At 41.4% G+C, this 14,350-nt stretch overlaps 1 protein-coding gene across 1 annotated transcript in view; it reads right to left on the bottom strand.

Moving 5' to 3' along the window:
* The window catches only part of STMND1 (stathmin domain containing 1), a 70,909-nt gene extending 59,074 nt beyond the window's left edge, over nucleotides 1-11,835 (bottom strand). The window contains 2 exon segments of the mRNA XM_073810210.1: nucleotides 7,109-7,278; nucleotides 11,756-11,835. Coding sequence (XP_073666311.1) covers nucleotides 7,109-7,278; nucleotides 11,756-11,835 — 250 coding nt within the window.
* Nucleotides 11,836-14,350: the final 2,515 nt, after the last annotated feature.

Below are 14,350 nucleotides of genomic sequence, written 5' to 3'. Positions count from 1 at the left end.
ATAAAAATAGCACCAGTCCATCAGGGGGTAAGGAGGCAATACATGGTACTCGTGAAGATCTACTTTGCTCCAGGTTTCTAAGGACTATGGCTAATTTAAAATTGGTTTCTGGGGGCTTCCCTGGTGGTGCAGTGGTTGAGAGTCCGCCTGCCGATGCAGGGGACGCAGGTTCGTGCCCCGGTCCGGGAAGATCCCACATGCCGCGGAGCGGCTGGGCCCGTGAGCCATGGCCGCTGAGCCTGCGCGTCCGGAGCCTGTGCTCCGCAACGGGAGAGGCCACAGCAATGAGAGGCCCGCATACCGCAAAAAAAAAAAAAAAAAAAAAGGCGGTTTCTGGCTCTTCAAACTAAAAAATCATATCACATCTTTACAGAGTCCTGCTTGCTACACAGTGTCTGCATGGGGACATTAGCTTATGAGAGCCTCTGGTGAATATAACCACCTCAGCAATATCATTCTTCTATCAAACATTGTATTCAGATTCTTAGAAATCTGAAGCTAAAAATGTTCCTTCATCTTATTTGAGGGGGGGGGATTCTGAATTTTGTTACTTACATTATAGCTAATACTAATTGAGTTCTCATATATGTAAGGCAATGTGTCAAGCACTTTACATGATTTCATTAATCCGCTCAAATCCTATACTTCAGGATAACTGAATTGTGGCTATAACAAATAACCACAAACTATACTGCTTAAAGAATTTCAAGGTTTTCTTTGGGTCAGGAGTCTAGGCACAGCTTAGCTGGGTCCACTGCAAGGCTGCAGTCAAGCTGTTAGCCAGGGCTGAAATAGTAATGTTTTGAAACTATATATGGAAAAGCCACCCCGTACACCTGAGAACATCAACCTAGAATGACTAACACCCAGGCTTACTCCAATAAAATTACTGGACCTTAAAGAAAAGGGAAAAAAATCCATTGGGCATCTAGCTAAAAAGAACACTCAATTTATACAGGAAATTAAATTGGATTATTGTCAGACCTTCTAATAACAACAGAAAATAAATTATATATATATATATATAATATTAAAGAAAGAAAAATGTGAGCTAAGGATTTTATATCCAGCAAAACTGACTTTCAAACATAACTAGGACAAACTAGTAAACATGCATAAATGCAGGGAATATTATTCATATGACTTCCTCCTGCAGCATCTATTAAAGAATGCTCTTCAGACAACCAAAATAACTGGAGAGATACTGACATTTGTTAATATTGGCAAACATCAAGTGTACTGTTACTTTTAGAACCAAGACTAAAAGAGGCTCAAAAGGAAGAGGATATAGTATGTAATGGATATATGCTCTGACAGTGTAGATACTGGACAATTGTGAAAAATGGGGAGAGTGTGAAAACTTTAAAAAATATTTTCAGTAATTACATGGGTGGTGGTAGAATTAGCTTGCTTTTATGAGACTGCTGTATATGCTTTGTGGTTTAAACAAATAATTATGGTGTATTCTAATCTATTGTCCTCAGTATTCTTTGGAACTAGGATTCTTAGTGTGGAAGAAAGGAGATACGAATGTAATACAGAAAAGTTCGAGTAAAAAATCTGTAATCTTGAATTTAAATAGAAAATGTCAGTTGAGCTCGTTAGATATTTTATCTCATATATATTTTTTCTAGGTCTATACACTAAAACTTCCTTAAAAACAATGACCAACGCAGTAGCAATAATCACCCCTAGCATTTAGATGATGGTATTGAAACACAACTGACTTCCCACTGAATGATATCAATGATTCTTGGGGAAATGGCTGATTCTAGATTTGGAGTAGGAAATACACAAAAAGTCCCTGGAATATCTTGCTATATCAGGTAGCAAGGAAGTTATCAAAGATGACTAGAGTCATATCAAAAAAAATTCAGTAGCCAACTTGAAGAGGATCACACTCATCGAAGATGGAAGAATCTGAGCTTCGCTAAAGATAATAATTGCAAGGAAAGAGAAACATTATCCTGACCTCCCTATTATAACTATACCCTTGAGTAACCAAATAACAGATAGAGGGATGTGTCTCTCTTTATACGTATTCCAATAAATCAATAAAAAAGAAATCATGGAAGTTAATAACGTCATTTTTACCATTCATTGCACCCACTAATGAATTAATGGATCTAGAGGTTGAATATAATGGCTATAAAGATTATAGAAAAATAGGCAAGACATTATCTGCCTCCCATTGAAAGAATACCCTGTCACCTATAGTTTTGCAAAAGTGATCAAACCTGAGTCTTAATCCACAAAATCTAGAGTATGGGAAATGTATTACAGCTCAAATGGCCCAAGTCCTTTAGCAAATGAATCATAAGGAAAAGAAAAGGATGAACGGGAACATTAAAAGAGGTCTAATATAGATACTAAATTTTCTTTAAATGGGAAAGACCAGACTTCCAGTCTCAGTTGATGGAGTAAGCACACTATACGCTATCTCTCCTACAGCCTAGCACTAAAAACCCTGGACAGAATATACAAAGCAACTATTTGAGGACCCTGAAAATAAATAATAGGAGGTAGATTGGAGAAGGAATTAAAAAGTTGAAGAATGGTGCATAGGGTAACAACTTGCCTCTTTTTTTCTCTTCCTGTATCTCCTGGATTAGTCCCACTGTAGCCTGAACTCGGGAACTGTGCTATAGGCAATGGTCAGAACAAGCTCCAGGAGAAAATCCTTCTTTCTAAGCAGAGGAGGAAGATGGTGGGGATGGGAAGGAGGATGGAGAGTAGGAGAAACCACCTGTTTTCTTCTCTCCTGGCCATTCCATGAGGCAAGACCTAGTCCTGAAAATGAGTCACGGCTGCTAACACTGCTGCAGCAGTGCACAGGCACCTAAAACTCCTGGAGAGAAAAAAATTCCTTCCCTCTGTGGAAAGAAATGGGGGTAAAGGGAGTTACTTTACCTGATAGAGGAGGGGAAGTCCTGCCATGGTTTCTTTTCTTTTACTGCTTCGCTCTGGAAGTGGAACCAACCATGGGAAGTGTGAAACAGAAGGTGAAAGATAAAATCCTATATTTTGGACCCAGGAACTAGGACAATGGGACTCTGGGAGCTGAAGAGAATGGAGGAAGTCATGACGAGAAGGAGCTTGAGGAAAGAATCCCATAAAACTCTCCGTGAAGCCCCAACCTGTACATGCGTGTGGCTGATGTGAAACAGAAAATAAAGGAGAGAACACTTCCCAACTCACGTAGAAGATCAGCATTACCTCGATCTTAAAATGGGACAATGACAGTACAACAAAAAACAATATCCTCCATGAAAGTAGATGCCAAAATTCTCAACAAAATATTAGCAAATGAAATCCCACAATATGTACCCAAAAAATCACATCTACATGGATTTTATCTCAGGATGCAAGTCTGGTTCACCATTTGAGAATCAGTGTACTTCACCATATTAGCAGACTAAAAAACAAAAACCACATGATTGTCTCCAAAGAAGCAAAGAAAAAGCATTTGACAAAATCCAAAACAACTTCATGATAAAAACACTCAGCAAACCAGTAACAATAAGGAACTTCCTCAACCTGATGAACATCAACAACCTGCAGCTAACACCAGAGTTAATGGGAAAAGACTGAATGCTTCCCCCTTGAGATCAGGAGCAAGACAAGGATATCCATTTCTATCGCTTCTATTCCACATCACAATGGAAGACTTAGTTCGCGCAATTAGGCAAGAAAAAAAGAGGCATACATACGGGAGAGGAAGAAATAAAACTATCTCCCTTCAGAGACAGTATGATTATCTGTATAGAAAATACCAAGGGGTTTACAAAACCAGCCTCTAGAACTAGTAGGTCAATTTAGCAAGGTTGCAGGATACAAGGTCACCGTACAAAAATCAATCTTATTTCTAGATACTAGCAATAAACAATTGGAAACTGTAATTTAAAAAAATTACCATTTATAATAGCTCCAAAAATTAAATATTTAAGTATAAATATGACAAAAGACTTGTAGGATCTATACGCTAAAAACACAAAACATCATTTAAAGAAGTCAAAGATGCAAATAAATGGACATGCTTTGCTAATATATTAGAAGACTCAGTATAGTTAAGATGTTAATACCTCCCAAATTAATCTGCAGATTCAATGTAATTTTAATAAGAAAATAGCAGAATTTTTTGTAGAAATAGACAAACTGATTCTAAAATTTGCACAGACATCAAAAGAATTAAAATAACCAAAACAGTTTCATGAAAGAATAGAGAAATCACATTACTGGATTTCTATGACTTACACTTATTAAGGGTAGTATGATTCTTGCATAAGAATCATATAGAAAATAAATCTAGAAGTAGACCAACACAAATACGGCCAATTTATTTAACAAAGGTCATTCAATGGAGAAAAGATAGTCTTTTCAACAAATGGTCCTGGAACAATTGGACACCTATATACCTCACATTGTATACAAAATTCAACTTAAAAGACTTTATATTTAAGTCAAGAATTCTTTTAAATTACAAAACTTTTAGAAGAAAATGGGAAAAAAATCTTTACAATCTTATTAGGTAAGGCAGAGTTCTTTGATATGACACCAAAACCGTGATCCATAAAAGAAAAAATGATAAAGTGGACATCATCAAAATTTAAAAATTAAAATATGAACGGCAAGGTTAAGAGAATGAAAAGAAGCCACAGAGATAAACTATTTGCAAATCTCATATGCATCAAAGGACTTGTATCCAGCATATATAAAGAACTCTCAAAATTCAATAAATAACCCAATTTAAAAGTGGGACTGGGATCTGAGTAGACACTTCTCTAAGTAGGATATAGGGATGTCAAACAGGTGCATAAAAAGATACTCAACACCATCACTCATTAAGGAAAGGCGGATTAAAACAACAATGATACACTACTATACATCTGTTAGAATGGCTAAAACAAAAATAAAAGTATAAAACTTGCAATTCTTGTGATGGCAAAGAAACAAGGCTGGTGGGACTGTGAAATGGTGCAGCCATTTTAGGAAAGAGTTTGACAGTTTCTTACCAAGTAAAACATACCCTTACAGTCTGACCCAACAATCTCACTCTTACATATTTAACCTAGACAAATGAAAACTTAAGTTCATCAAAAAACCTGCACATTAATGTTTATGGAAGCATTCTTCATAATCACTCAAACCAGGAAACAACCCAAAGGTCCTTCAGTGGGTGAATGGATGAACAAAACTGTGGTAGCCCATTCAGTGGAATACTAAGCAATAAAAAGATAGCAATTACATGGATGAATCTCAAATGCATTATGCTGAATAAAAGAAGCCAGTCTCATGGTTACATGCCATATTGTTCCATGTATATTACATGCTGGAAAAGGCAAAATTCTAGAGAGAGAGATCAATGGTTGACAGAGGTTAGGGGTGGAGGAAGATTTGAATACAAAGGCATAGCATGAAGGAATCTGGAGGCCAATGGAACTGTTCTGTGTCCCAGTTGTGATGGTGGTTACATAAATTTATGCATGTGCTAAAAGTCAATGAACTGTACAGCCCCAAAGTTAATTTTACAGTATATAAATACTGAAAAGATGGATAAGACTATACTTGTATCATAAAGAATTTCAAGAAATTGGTTACTATAAAATTTAAGATGGTGGTTGACTTTTTTCTGGATAGAGAACACGGAGGAGATTTTACAATGGTTGGTAAATTTCTGTTTCTTTACCTTATAATTATTCATTAGGCTATACCCTAATGAATAATTAGGGTATAGGTATAGGGTATAGTGTGGTCTTCTCTATCTCTATTTTATTTAACAATAGAAAGGTATATAGCTATTGAATCAATAAAATTTTAACAAAAATTCCAGTATGGTTTTATATGGAACTTGACAAGAAGAGCAATTCTTAAGTACTGATAATGTTCTGTCTCTTAAGCGGGATGATAAATTTTTGAGCATTCATATCATTAGTATAGTTTAAACATTACACATATTATTAGTATAGTTTACACCATACACATATGTTTTATACACTCTTTTGTGTGTGTGATCTATTTCACAGTAAAATCCTTTTAACTGAACACTTGGAGCATTTTCCAATATGCCAAATGACAGTATTCTATTTATAAAGCTGACATTTTCCTAAACACTTATTTTATGCCTAGTATGTGCAAGATCTTTTCAGGTAGACAAGAAAAGTACAAAGCATTACTTGAATATTTTACATGGAGAATGTATTCATGTTTTATTCCTGTAAAAAGATCAGTAGAATTAAAAGTAAGAAAACTACAAAGCTTATTTCCTGCTTCAAAGAATTAGAATCTTATTCAGGAGATGAGAACACGAATGATAGTCTTGGAGAATTGTTAGACCGATCTTCTGGACCTCCTGCTATGAGTGGTGACTGTGTAAATGAGTATACAGTGTGTTGAGGATGTGCATTTTGGGGAAGCGTTGCTGCAAGTAGTTGAATCTCAACCTGCGTGGGCATTCATCCCAGTCATACAGAAGTGAAAGTTTATTAGACTTTTAAGTCCACTTGTTCCAGGAGAATGTACAAACACTGAACGACATATTTTAAGTTGAAATTCAACAGGAACGTAAGCTATCATAAACAGAAATTTATTTTACAGGCAGCTTTTCTTACAGGCAGAGTGGTACTTATTCCAAATGGCAAAATACACCTACTTACATATTTAGCATTAGGAAGCTGAAGGAAGAAGTAAGATTTTGATTTTTCTATTTTGTTGTAATTCATTACACTTTATTATAGTTCACCTGCATTCCGACTTTCCCCCATAACCTCAATACCTTAACGTTCTTCCATCTCTTTGCCATCCTTTTAGAAATGGGACAGCCTAAGATTATTAGCTTACTGTTGACTTAGAAGTCAGTGGATGGCTGTTCTCGGGAGCTCTTTTGGGGGAAACTAGAAGTGACTCCCATTGGGATTTCGGCATCTTCTTCTGAGCCTCACACATGAAGCTGAGCATGATTAGGGGACCATATAATTTAATGTCCACTGGTAATTACTTGAGGATAATGTGTGTAAACTAGGGCTATCCTGGACAAACAGGGACATAGGTCACCCTGGGTGTAACCAAGCTGTAAGGTACAGAAGAGAGCGGCCAGGAGGGCACTGGTAACCGAAACGGTGATGGATGAGGCCAAACTGTGGATGTTTGGCCAGGTAAAGAGATGGAGGCAAAGGTGCAATGACCAGGTAAAGAGATGGAGGCAAAGGTGCGATGACCACCTGGCCCGGCTTCATGCTTTGGATGAGTAATTGGACAACCTCTATGAGTCGGTACAGGTTCCTATCACAGAAGGAAAAGCACAGAAGCATCAAGGCTGTGAATGTGTGTTGCATGTGTGTGAGAGTGTTTCATGGTGTGAGAGTGTGTATGTGTGTGAAGTGTGTGTGGCAGAAGTGGCTTTTGTCAAGGTCTTTCCCTCTCCCCCCACCTTTTGCTCACTTTCTGGATCCTGCTCTATTTTTATAAGGATAGAGATCTTTTATAGAGTCAGCCCACGCCTTGCCTTACTTGAGTAGCCATAAAATCTGCTATTATTTCTAGAGGGTTCAGCGTGCCTTTTTCTTCCTGAGTCGTAGCAGCTTATGAAGTTACACCTGTGGGTCATAAGCACATGTGTGGAGGTGCTGGTTAGATGAGATCTTTGCTTGAGTGCCCAGAGACAAGATCAGAGGGGACAGAGGGCTTTGGAATGCACTGAGAGAATAAATCCTTGATATATAGTGAAACAAAAGCAGGAATTCCCCAGAAACCATCTCACCTAAATATGCAGCTACTGTGTCCTCACCTCTTTTTCATCACACCTTTGCTCGTTGGTCTCTAATATACATACATCTAATGTTCTTTCATTCACTAACAACACATATTTATTGGGTGCCTACTAAGCACCATTCTAGAATGCTGGGGACAGAGTGGTGAACAAGACAGGGGACTCCATGCCTTTGTCGTGGTGAGGACGACAATAAACAAACACAAACAGTTGAGATAATGTCAGAGAATGAGGTGTGTCACATAACCCTAAAAGCTTAATCAATATTTATTGAGTGTTTACTCTCCATCAGACACTGATTCACATGTGTTAATTCATTTAATCCCACCAACGCTTCTATGCTGCCACTGACATTATTATCAACCCCATTTTATAGAGGAGGAAACTGAGGCATAGAAAGCAAGATTAAGCCACTTTCCAAGGTCACCCTGCCAGTAAGTGGTGAAAGTAAAATTTAAATTCAGACCACCTAATTCTTGAGCCCACAGTCTTAGCCATTATGTCACTTGACTCCTCTACTGCTAGGAGGGCCATGGGTCAGTGGAAGGGTATAAAGTGCAAAGGGAGACTTAAAGCTATGGCTGGGTGAGGAGCCTGCGTTAAATAGGGTAGTCAAGGAAGACTTCTCTGAGGAGGCGGCATTTGAGTTGAAACCTAAATAATGAGAAGTAGCCAGATATGTAAAATACTGAAGGTAGAACTTTCTAGGCAGAGAAGTCAGCTAATATAAGGATCCAAAGGCAGAAACAAGCTTGAATTGTTTGAAGGACAAAGAGAGGGCACTGAAGTGGTTATGATCTTCGTGAAAAGGGAATCCAGATTTAAGGCAGAAAAATCTGGCTTACTATTTGAGTCTCACTTTCTTCACTTATAAAAAGGAAATGACGAGTCGACCTTACCTGTTACAGAATTAAAGGAGATCGTGGTAGCCAGTATGATAAATCACTGTTATTAATAATATGTCCACAGTAGATATAGCCAGGGTAGCTTGCCTTTTTCCGTAAAATCGCATCTGTGTTACTTGTTAAAGCTTAATTGAGCAGGTCCTGTGTACCTAGCACAACACACATGTATTTTAAAGTCATCACATCTATTTTGGGAGGTACCTGTTATCTTCATCTTGTAGATGAGAAAACAGAGGATCTCAGAGGTTAAATAATATTTCCAAAGACAAGTACCTAATGTATGTGACAAGACTGCAGTCCTAACCCAGTTTTGTCTTCAAATCACAAGTGTTTCTTCTACACCATACTCCTTTGTAAACAGCAAACTCATCTACAGCAGGCAGGGAGCAATGTCTTGCTGTATTACAGCATCGTCTCAGATACAGACGTAATAAATCTTTTTTAGATGGAAGTTATGATGAAGATGATGATCATGTTGGACGGACGAAGATGAGGTAAAACAAAGTGAACTGGAGAAATGGATGGCTTTGGCCACGTTCCTGTCCTCAGCTGTCCAAATGCTTCTGACAAAAGCACGCTCTTTCCACTGCTCTTAAGCTGTGCGGGCTTGGCCTGAGAGAATCAAGAATAAAGCTGATTGCAAACTTGGTGCATAACAGAGAAAATAAAGACATCATTTACTGACTGATTTGGACTAAGAAAAGATGTATTTACTTGCAGTTTATTATGTTGGATGTGACAGGCATACATTTGGGCTTTTTATTGAATGATGACTTACTACATACAGGAATTGGTGCAATTTGTAATGCAGATTATGTTTTTAAACAAAAAAGGGTGCAAATACACTGATGACTGTCACATGACTTGCTCTGCACTTCTCAAAAAGTGGCTTGAGCGTGGGTGGAACGACAAATATACCCTAGATGCACAAATGTAATTTCCAAAGAAGATGATTCTGGGCAGCTTCCAATTCCGTCGGGCAGATTTAGACAGAAGAAATCCATGGCTAAGAAAAGCTAAGGATCTTAAAATAGCCAGAATTGGAGTAGGATCATTTGAATCACTCCCATTAACTGCTGAAATGCCTCCAGACAGAGCAAGAAGGGCCACAACAAAAATCAGGCTATGGGATGAGAGAGTACATGTCGCATCTTTGCAAGATTACATAAGTTAAACACCTGGGAATCCCATTTTTACTTCTAATGACAGGAGATGGGGGCAGGAGAAAAGTGGAAGAGATCTCCGTTCAACAGTGGAGAGCAAAAGAATGAGAGCCTGGTCCACTGCGTATTTTCTGAGTCATGAGTTTGACCTCATCCGCTTCTGGCATTGGGCCAGATCTTGTCTTGTGATACATTTGTGCAATTCCTCGAGGTCGCAGACTTGGGTTTTCCACTTGGAGCACATTTGTGAATTGACCCGAGGGCAAGATTCAGTCTACTTTTCCTGATAATCAACTACCATATTCATTTCCCTCAGCACATAACTGCACGAACAATCCAAGTTTCTTTCAGATGAAGGAGAATTCTATTAATTGCTTTTCTCTGTCTGACTGTTTGGGCTTTACAAACGATTTCACCCAGGATTCAGCCATTAAGAAAGAGTGTTCATTCATGCTAATAACTTCCATTAAAGCTGCCGGTGAGTAATATCAGAGAGAATGTGTGACGAAAGGTGCAACCCATGCAAAGATCTGAAAATCAGTGGAAACATTTTTTGTTTTTGTTTTTGCTATACGTGGGCCTCTCACTGTTGTGGCCTCTCGCTTTGCGGAGCACAGGCTCCGGACGCGCAGGCTCAGCGGCCATGGCTCACGGGCCCAGCCGCTCTGCGGCATGTGGGATCCTCCCAGACCGTGGCACGAACCCGCGTCCCCTGCATTGGCAGGCGGACCCTCAACCACTGCACCACCAGGGAAGCCCCAGTGGAAACATTTTTATTTCAAGACTTTTATTTGCCATAAGGGAAGGCAAAGCAGAGCAGAATATTTTCAAATCATGTGTCACGGCTTTCTCATGATTTAAAATGAAAGCTTTTCTTGTTGAACAGAGCCATAGCATGCACGACATGACACATCAGAATGGTTTCTTCTCACAGAATCTTGGAACTTCACAGTAAATTCCGCTATGGCGATCCTGACTCCTATCTCCCCCACTTGGTAATTTACCAGGGCAATTTCCCCTCCTGCTGATGACGGCAAACCCTGCAGCTCACACAGGCTGGAGAGCCCTGCCCCTCACGAGAGAGCAAGTGCTACGCCCTCGTCCACATTTCAAAGAAAACCTCAGCTTGCCAGCTCTTGTCAAAAGTTCCCACAGACAGAGATTCCGTTTCAGGTCTGGGTGCAGTGTTGGAGGCTGGAACAATTCAGGTCTACGCCGCAAATCCCACTCCCAACACAGGCGTGTGATCCAGGCTCGCAGAGAAGGGTAGTGCTTTGCTTTCCTAGGTGGTGAGGATTCCGGTCTAATTTTGGACAGCCCAGCATGGATTTCCTTACCTTGCCTTCCACAGAGCTGCTTTTTCCTTCTCTGATTACCCAAAGGGGGCCTGCGTTTGTGCGAAAACAGGTGAAACTCACTGGGTGATGGAAGAGTGAGAGGGTGCTGCCCAGGGACTCTGCTGCTCAGAGACGCCGAGTCGCGTGAGCCCCGGTGCTCTGCCTAGTCGTAGAGCTAGCTGGTCTTCTGACCCAGAGGTAAATCGGATCGATGGCGTTTGGTCTTATTTTGTTCCGTTCAAACGCCCGGCAAGAGGTGAAGTAGGAAAAAGGGACCCGCACTAACCATCCCTCCCCCTCCCCCAACTTACCTACACTGATTCCCCCCACAACGTCACCACATCCCCCAGACGCCTCCAGGATAAACCTTAGGAGCTGACGGGTGGGGGGCAGTGGTGTGGAGGCAGAGGAAGAGGAGGTGAACTTGACCTCATCTAGAAGTAAAGAAGTGGCCTTAGGACAAGTTCCATTCTCCTTCAGCACAGATGACACTTTCGGTGAGCTCCTGGAGAACCTTAGTTTGCTTGGTGTGTAACAAAGTACCACAGAGTGGGTGCCTTAAACAGCAGAAACGTATTGCCTCACGGTTCTGGAGGCTGGAAGTCCACGATGAGGTGCCAGTGGGGTTGCTTCCTTGTGAGGGCTTGAGGAAGGTTCTGTTCCATTCCCCTCTTCTAGCTTCTGGTGTCTTGCTGGCTATCTTTGGCCTTCCTTGGCTTACAGAAACATCAACCCAATCTCTGCGTTCACCTTCATGTGGTGTTCTCCCTATGTGTGTGTGTCTGTGCCCAAGTCTCCCATTTTTATAAGGATACCAGTCATTGGATGATAGCCCACCCAGATGACCTCATTTTAACTTGATTACCTCTGTAAAGACCCCCTTTCCAAATCAGGTCACATTCTGAGGTCCTAGAGGTTAGGACCTCAACATATCTCTCTGGGGGACATATGTCAACCCATAGCAGAAACCCTGTTTACTTTCTTTTCTAATTCTACTCCCTGTGTATGTGCAACCTCCAGCGCATGGGCCAGCTCCTTCCAAATTCGCTACTGCTGTTCCTGCAGGGATTTTGCAGATGCTTTTGGCATTCTTTGAACTTGATATTACATAGAAGAGTAAGAAGTTTTCCTTGCCCCTGGCTTTGACTTTCCCATGCTTCTCCAGGCAGAGAAGAGCCAGTTCTATGACTGTTTACTTGATACTACTCTTGAGGGCCAGAACCATTAAGGGAAGGGGATGAGCCCTCTGCTCCTACATAGACAGAGGTAAGTTCTCCCCAGATCTGCCAGATACACATGTGTGCCCCTTTCCACCTGCACGAGGAGGATGGGGGAGTCAGTCAGCCAGTCAGTGTCTATGCCAGGATCAGAACTCACTTTCTGTGACCTGCTAGACTCTGGACCTGGCCAGGCTGCCTTCAGGTTGAGAGGATGCTCTGGACCAGTGCACATCTACCTGGATCACCAGGGCCCATGTGATCCTTTACATATGTTTTTCCCTCAGTAATTTTTTTTTGTTTTGTTTTGTTTTTGCAGTACGCGGGCCTCTCGCTGCTGTGGGCTCTCCCGCTGCGGAGCACAGGCTCCGGACGCGCAGGCTCAGTGGCCATGTCTCACGGGTCCAGCTGCTCTGCGGCACGTGGGATCTTCCCGGACCGGGGCATGAACCCGTGTCCCCTGCATCAGCAGGTGGACTCTCAACCACTGCGCCACCAGGGAAGCCCTTCCCTCAGTAATTTGATTCCTCACCTGCCATGGTTTTAACCAGGCCCTACGTGCAAGTGGGCTCTGCATCCTGTCCCCATCTGAATTCAGCACACCAACTTCCTCTCCAGAGCCATTCTATCTCTCAGAGAGCCAGGAGGGCAGTGGAGGTAGGAAAGAATCCTGGTCTTGCCTTCCTCACAGGATCACTGGCTGGAACAAAACTTGCTGTGACCCATGAGATGTTTCACAAATGTCAGGTGTTACTACAATTAGATAGAGCCGATGAAATCACACGCAGTGTAGACAGAGTGCTGTGTATTCTTGCCAATGTGTGGTCTTCACAATAGGTCTCTGAGTTATTGACCATTTCCATTTTACAAATGAAGGGACGAAGATGAGTTTTAATGAAGGTGCAGAGTTAGTGATGGATACATTTGAGATGCAAAGGTAAGATTTCTGATTTTGAATCCAGTGTTCTTTGTAGTATCCCAGGAGTAATGGCCAAGAAAACATGCCACTCAGATCTTCTGCTGCAGGAAGCAAAATTGAATGACGGTCAAAACTGCTGTGCTCCAAATCCACCTCTGTGTCCACGCCCAGGCCGCAGTTACCCGGAGTCTGCTCGGGGCAAGGATCTGGCTCGGCAGAGTCCTAACGCAGCCTGTTGCTGTGAGACTCCTCCCACCGGGGACTTCAGCTTAGGAACTCCATAGCTGTTAGACCAAGATTGTCTTAGAACTGTGCTGCAGTCTGAGAGTCTCCCTAGCCAACCCTCCTTCCTTTCCTTCTCTTTCATAGGGGTTAGCCCGGCATCATGTTCTAAAGACTGTTCCCACCTCCACTGACTCTCTCCTCTTTTTCCCTCACAGCATTTTTAGCCCAAGAAATCTCTTACATAAGTGAGACTCCCAGTAAGTCTCATTCTGTCTCGTTATTTACTTCTCAGAGGACCTGAATGAACATGCCAGGCTACCCCACTCTACCTATGAAAGGAATTCAATGTCAATTCATTATTTGGGGAGTATCTTTCATGTACTCAATATTTGCAAGGCCTGGCTGGGGGTAGGGGAAGGAGGCGTAAAAATGGCAAAGAAGGAAAGAATGAGGGGGAAGGACGCAGAACCATGATAAGCCATGGTCCTTGCCCCCAGGGTAAGACTCCTGCACAGGAACCGTTAGGGGGATATAGACAGCTATGTCATCAAGCGCCAACTTACGTGTGGAAGAGGGTGAGTATTGTAGGAATCAACGGCGATAAATATTGAGACCTGGAGTTTTCAAGAAAGATAAGTTGTCAAGGAGAAAGGATAAAGCTGGCAATTGGGCTTTGAAGCATAAGTAGGATCTTTATAACTAACAGGTAGATCAGTGGCATTTCAGGAGAGGGGAACACTGCAGGTAAAAGAAATACGACCTTCCCGGGATACAGGGAGATGAGATACATGAACATGGGTATCCTTTGGGTTCATACAC

Source organism: Tursiops truncatus, chromosome 10 (genome assembly GCF_011762595.2).
Source record: "Tursiops truncatus isolate mTurTru1 chromosome 10, mTurTru1.mat.Y, whole genome shotgun sequence".
Classification (NCBI taxonomy): Eukaryota; Metazoa; Chordata; class Mammalia; order Artiodactyla; family Delphinidae; genus Tursiops; species Tursiops truncatus.
The sequence above is the reverse complement of the archived record's forward strand: the minus strand, read 5'-3'. Positions and strand labels throughout refer to the sequence as shown.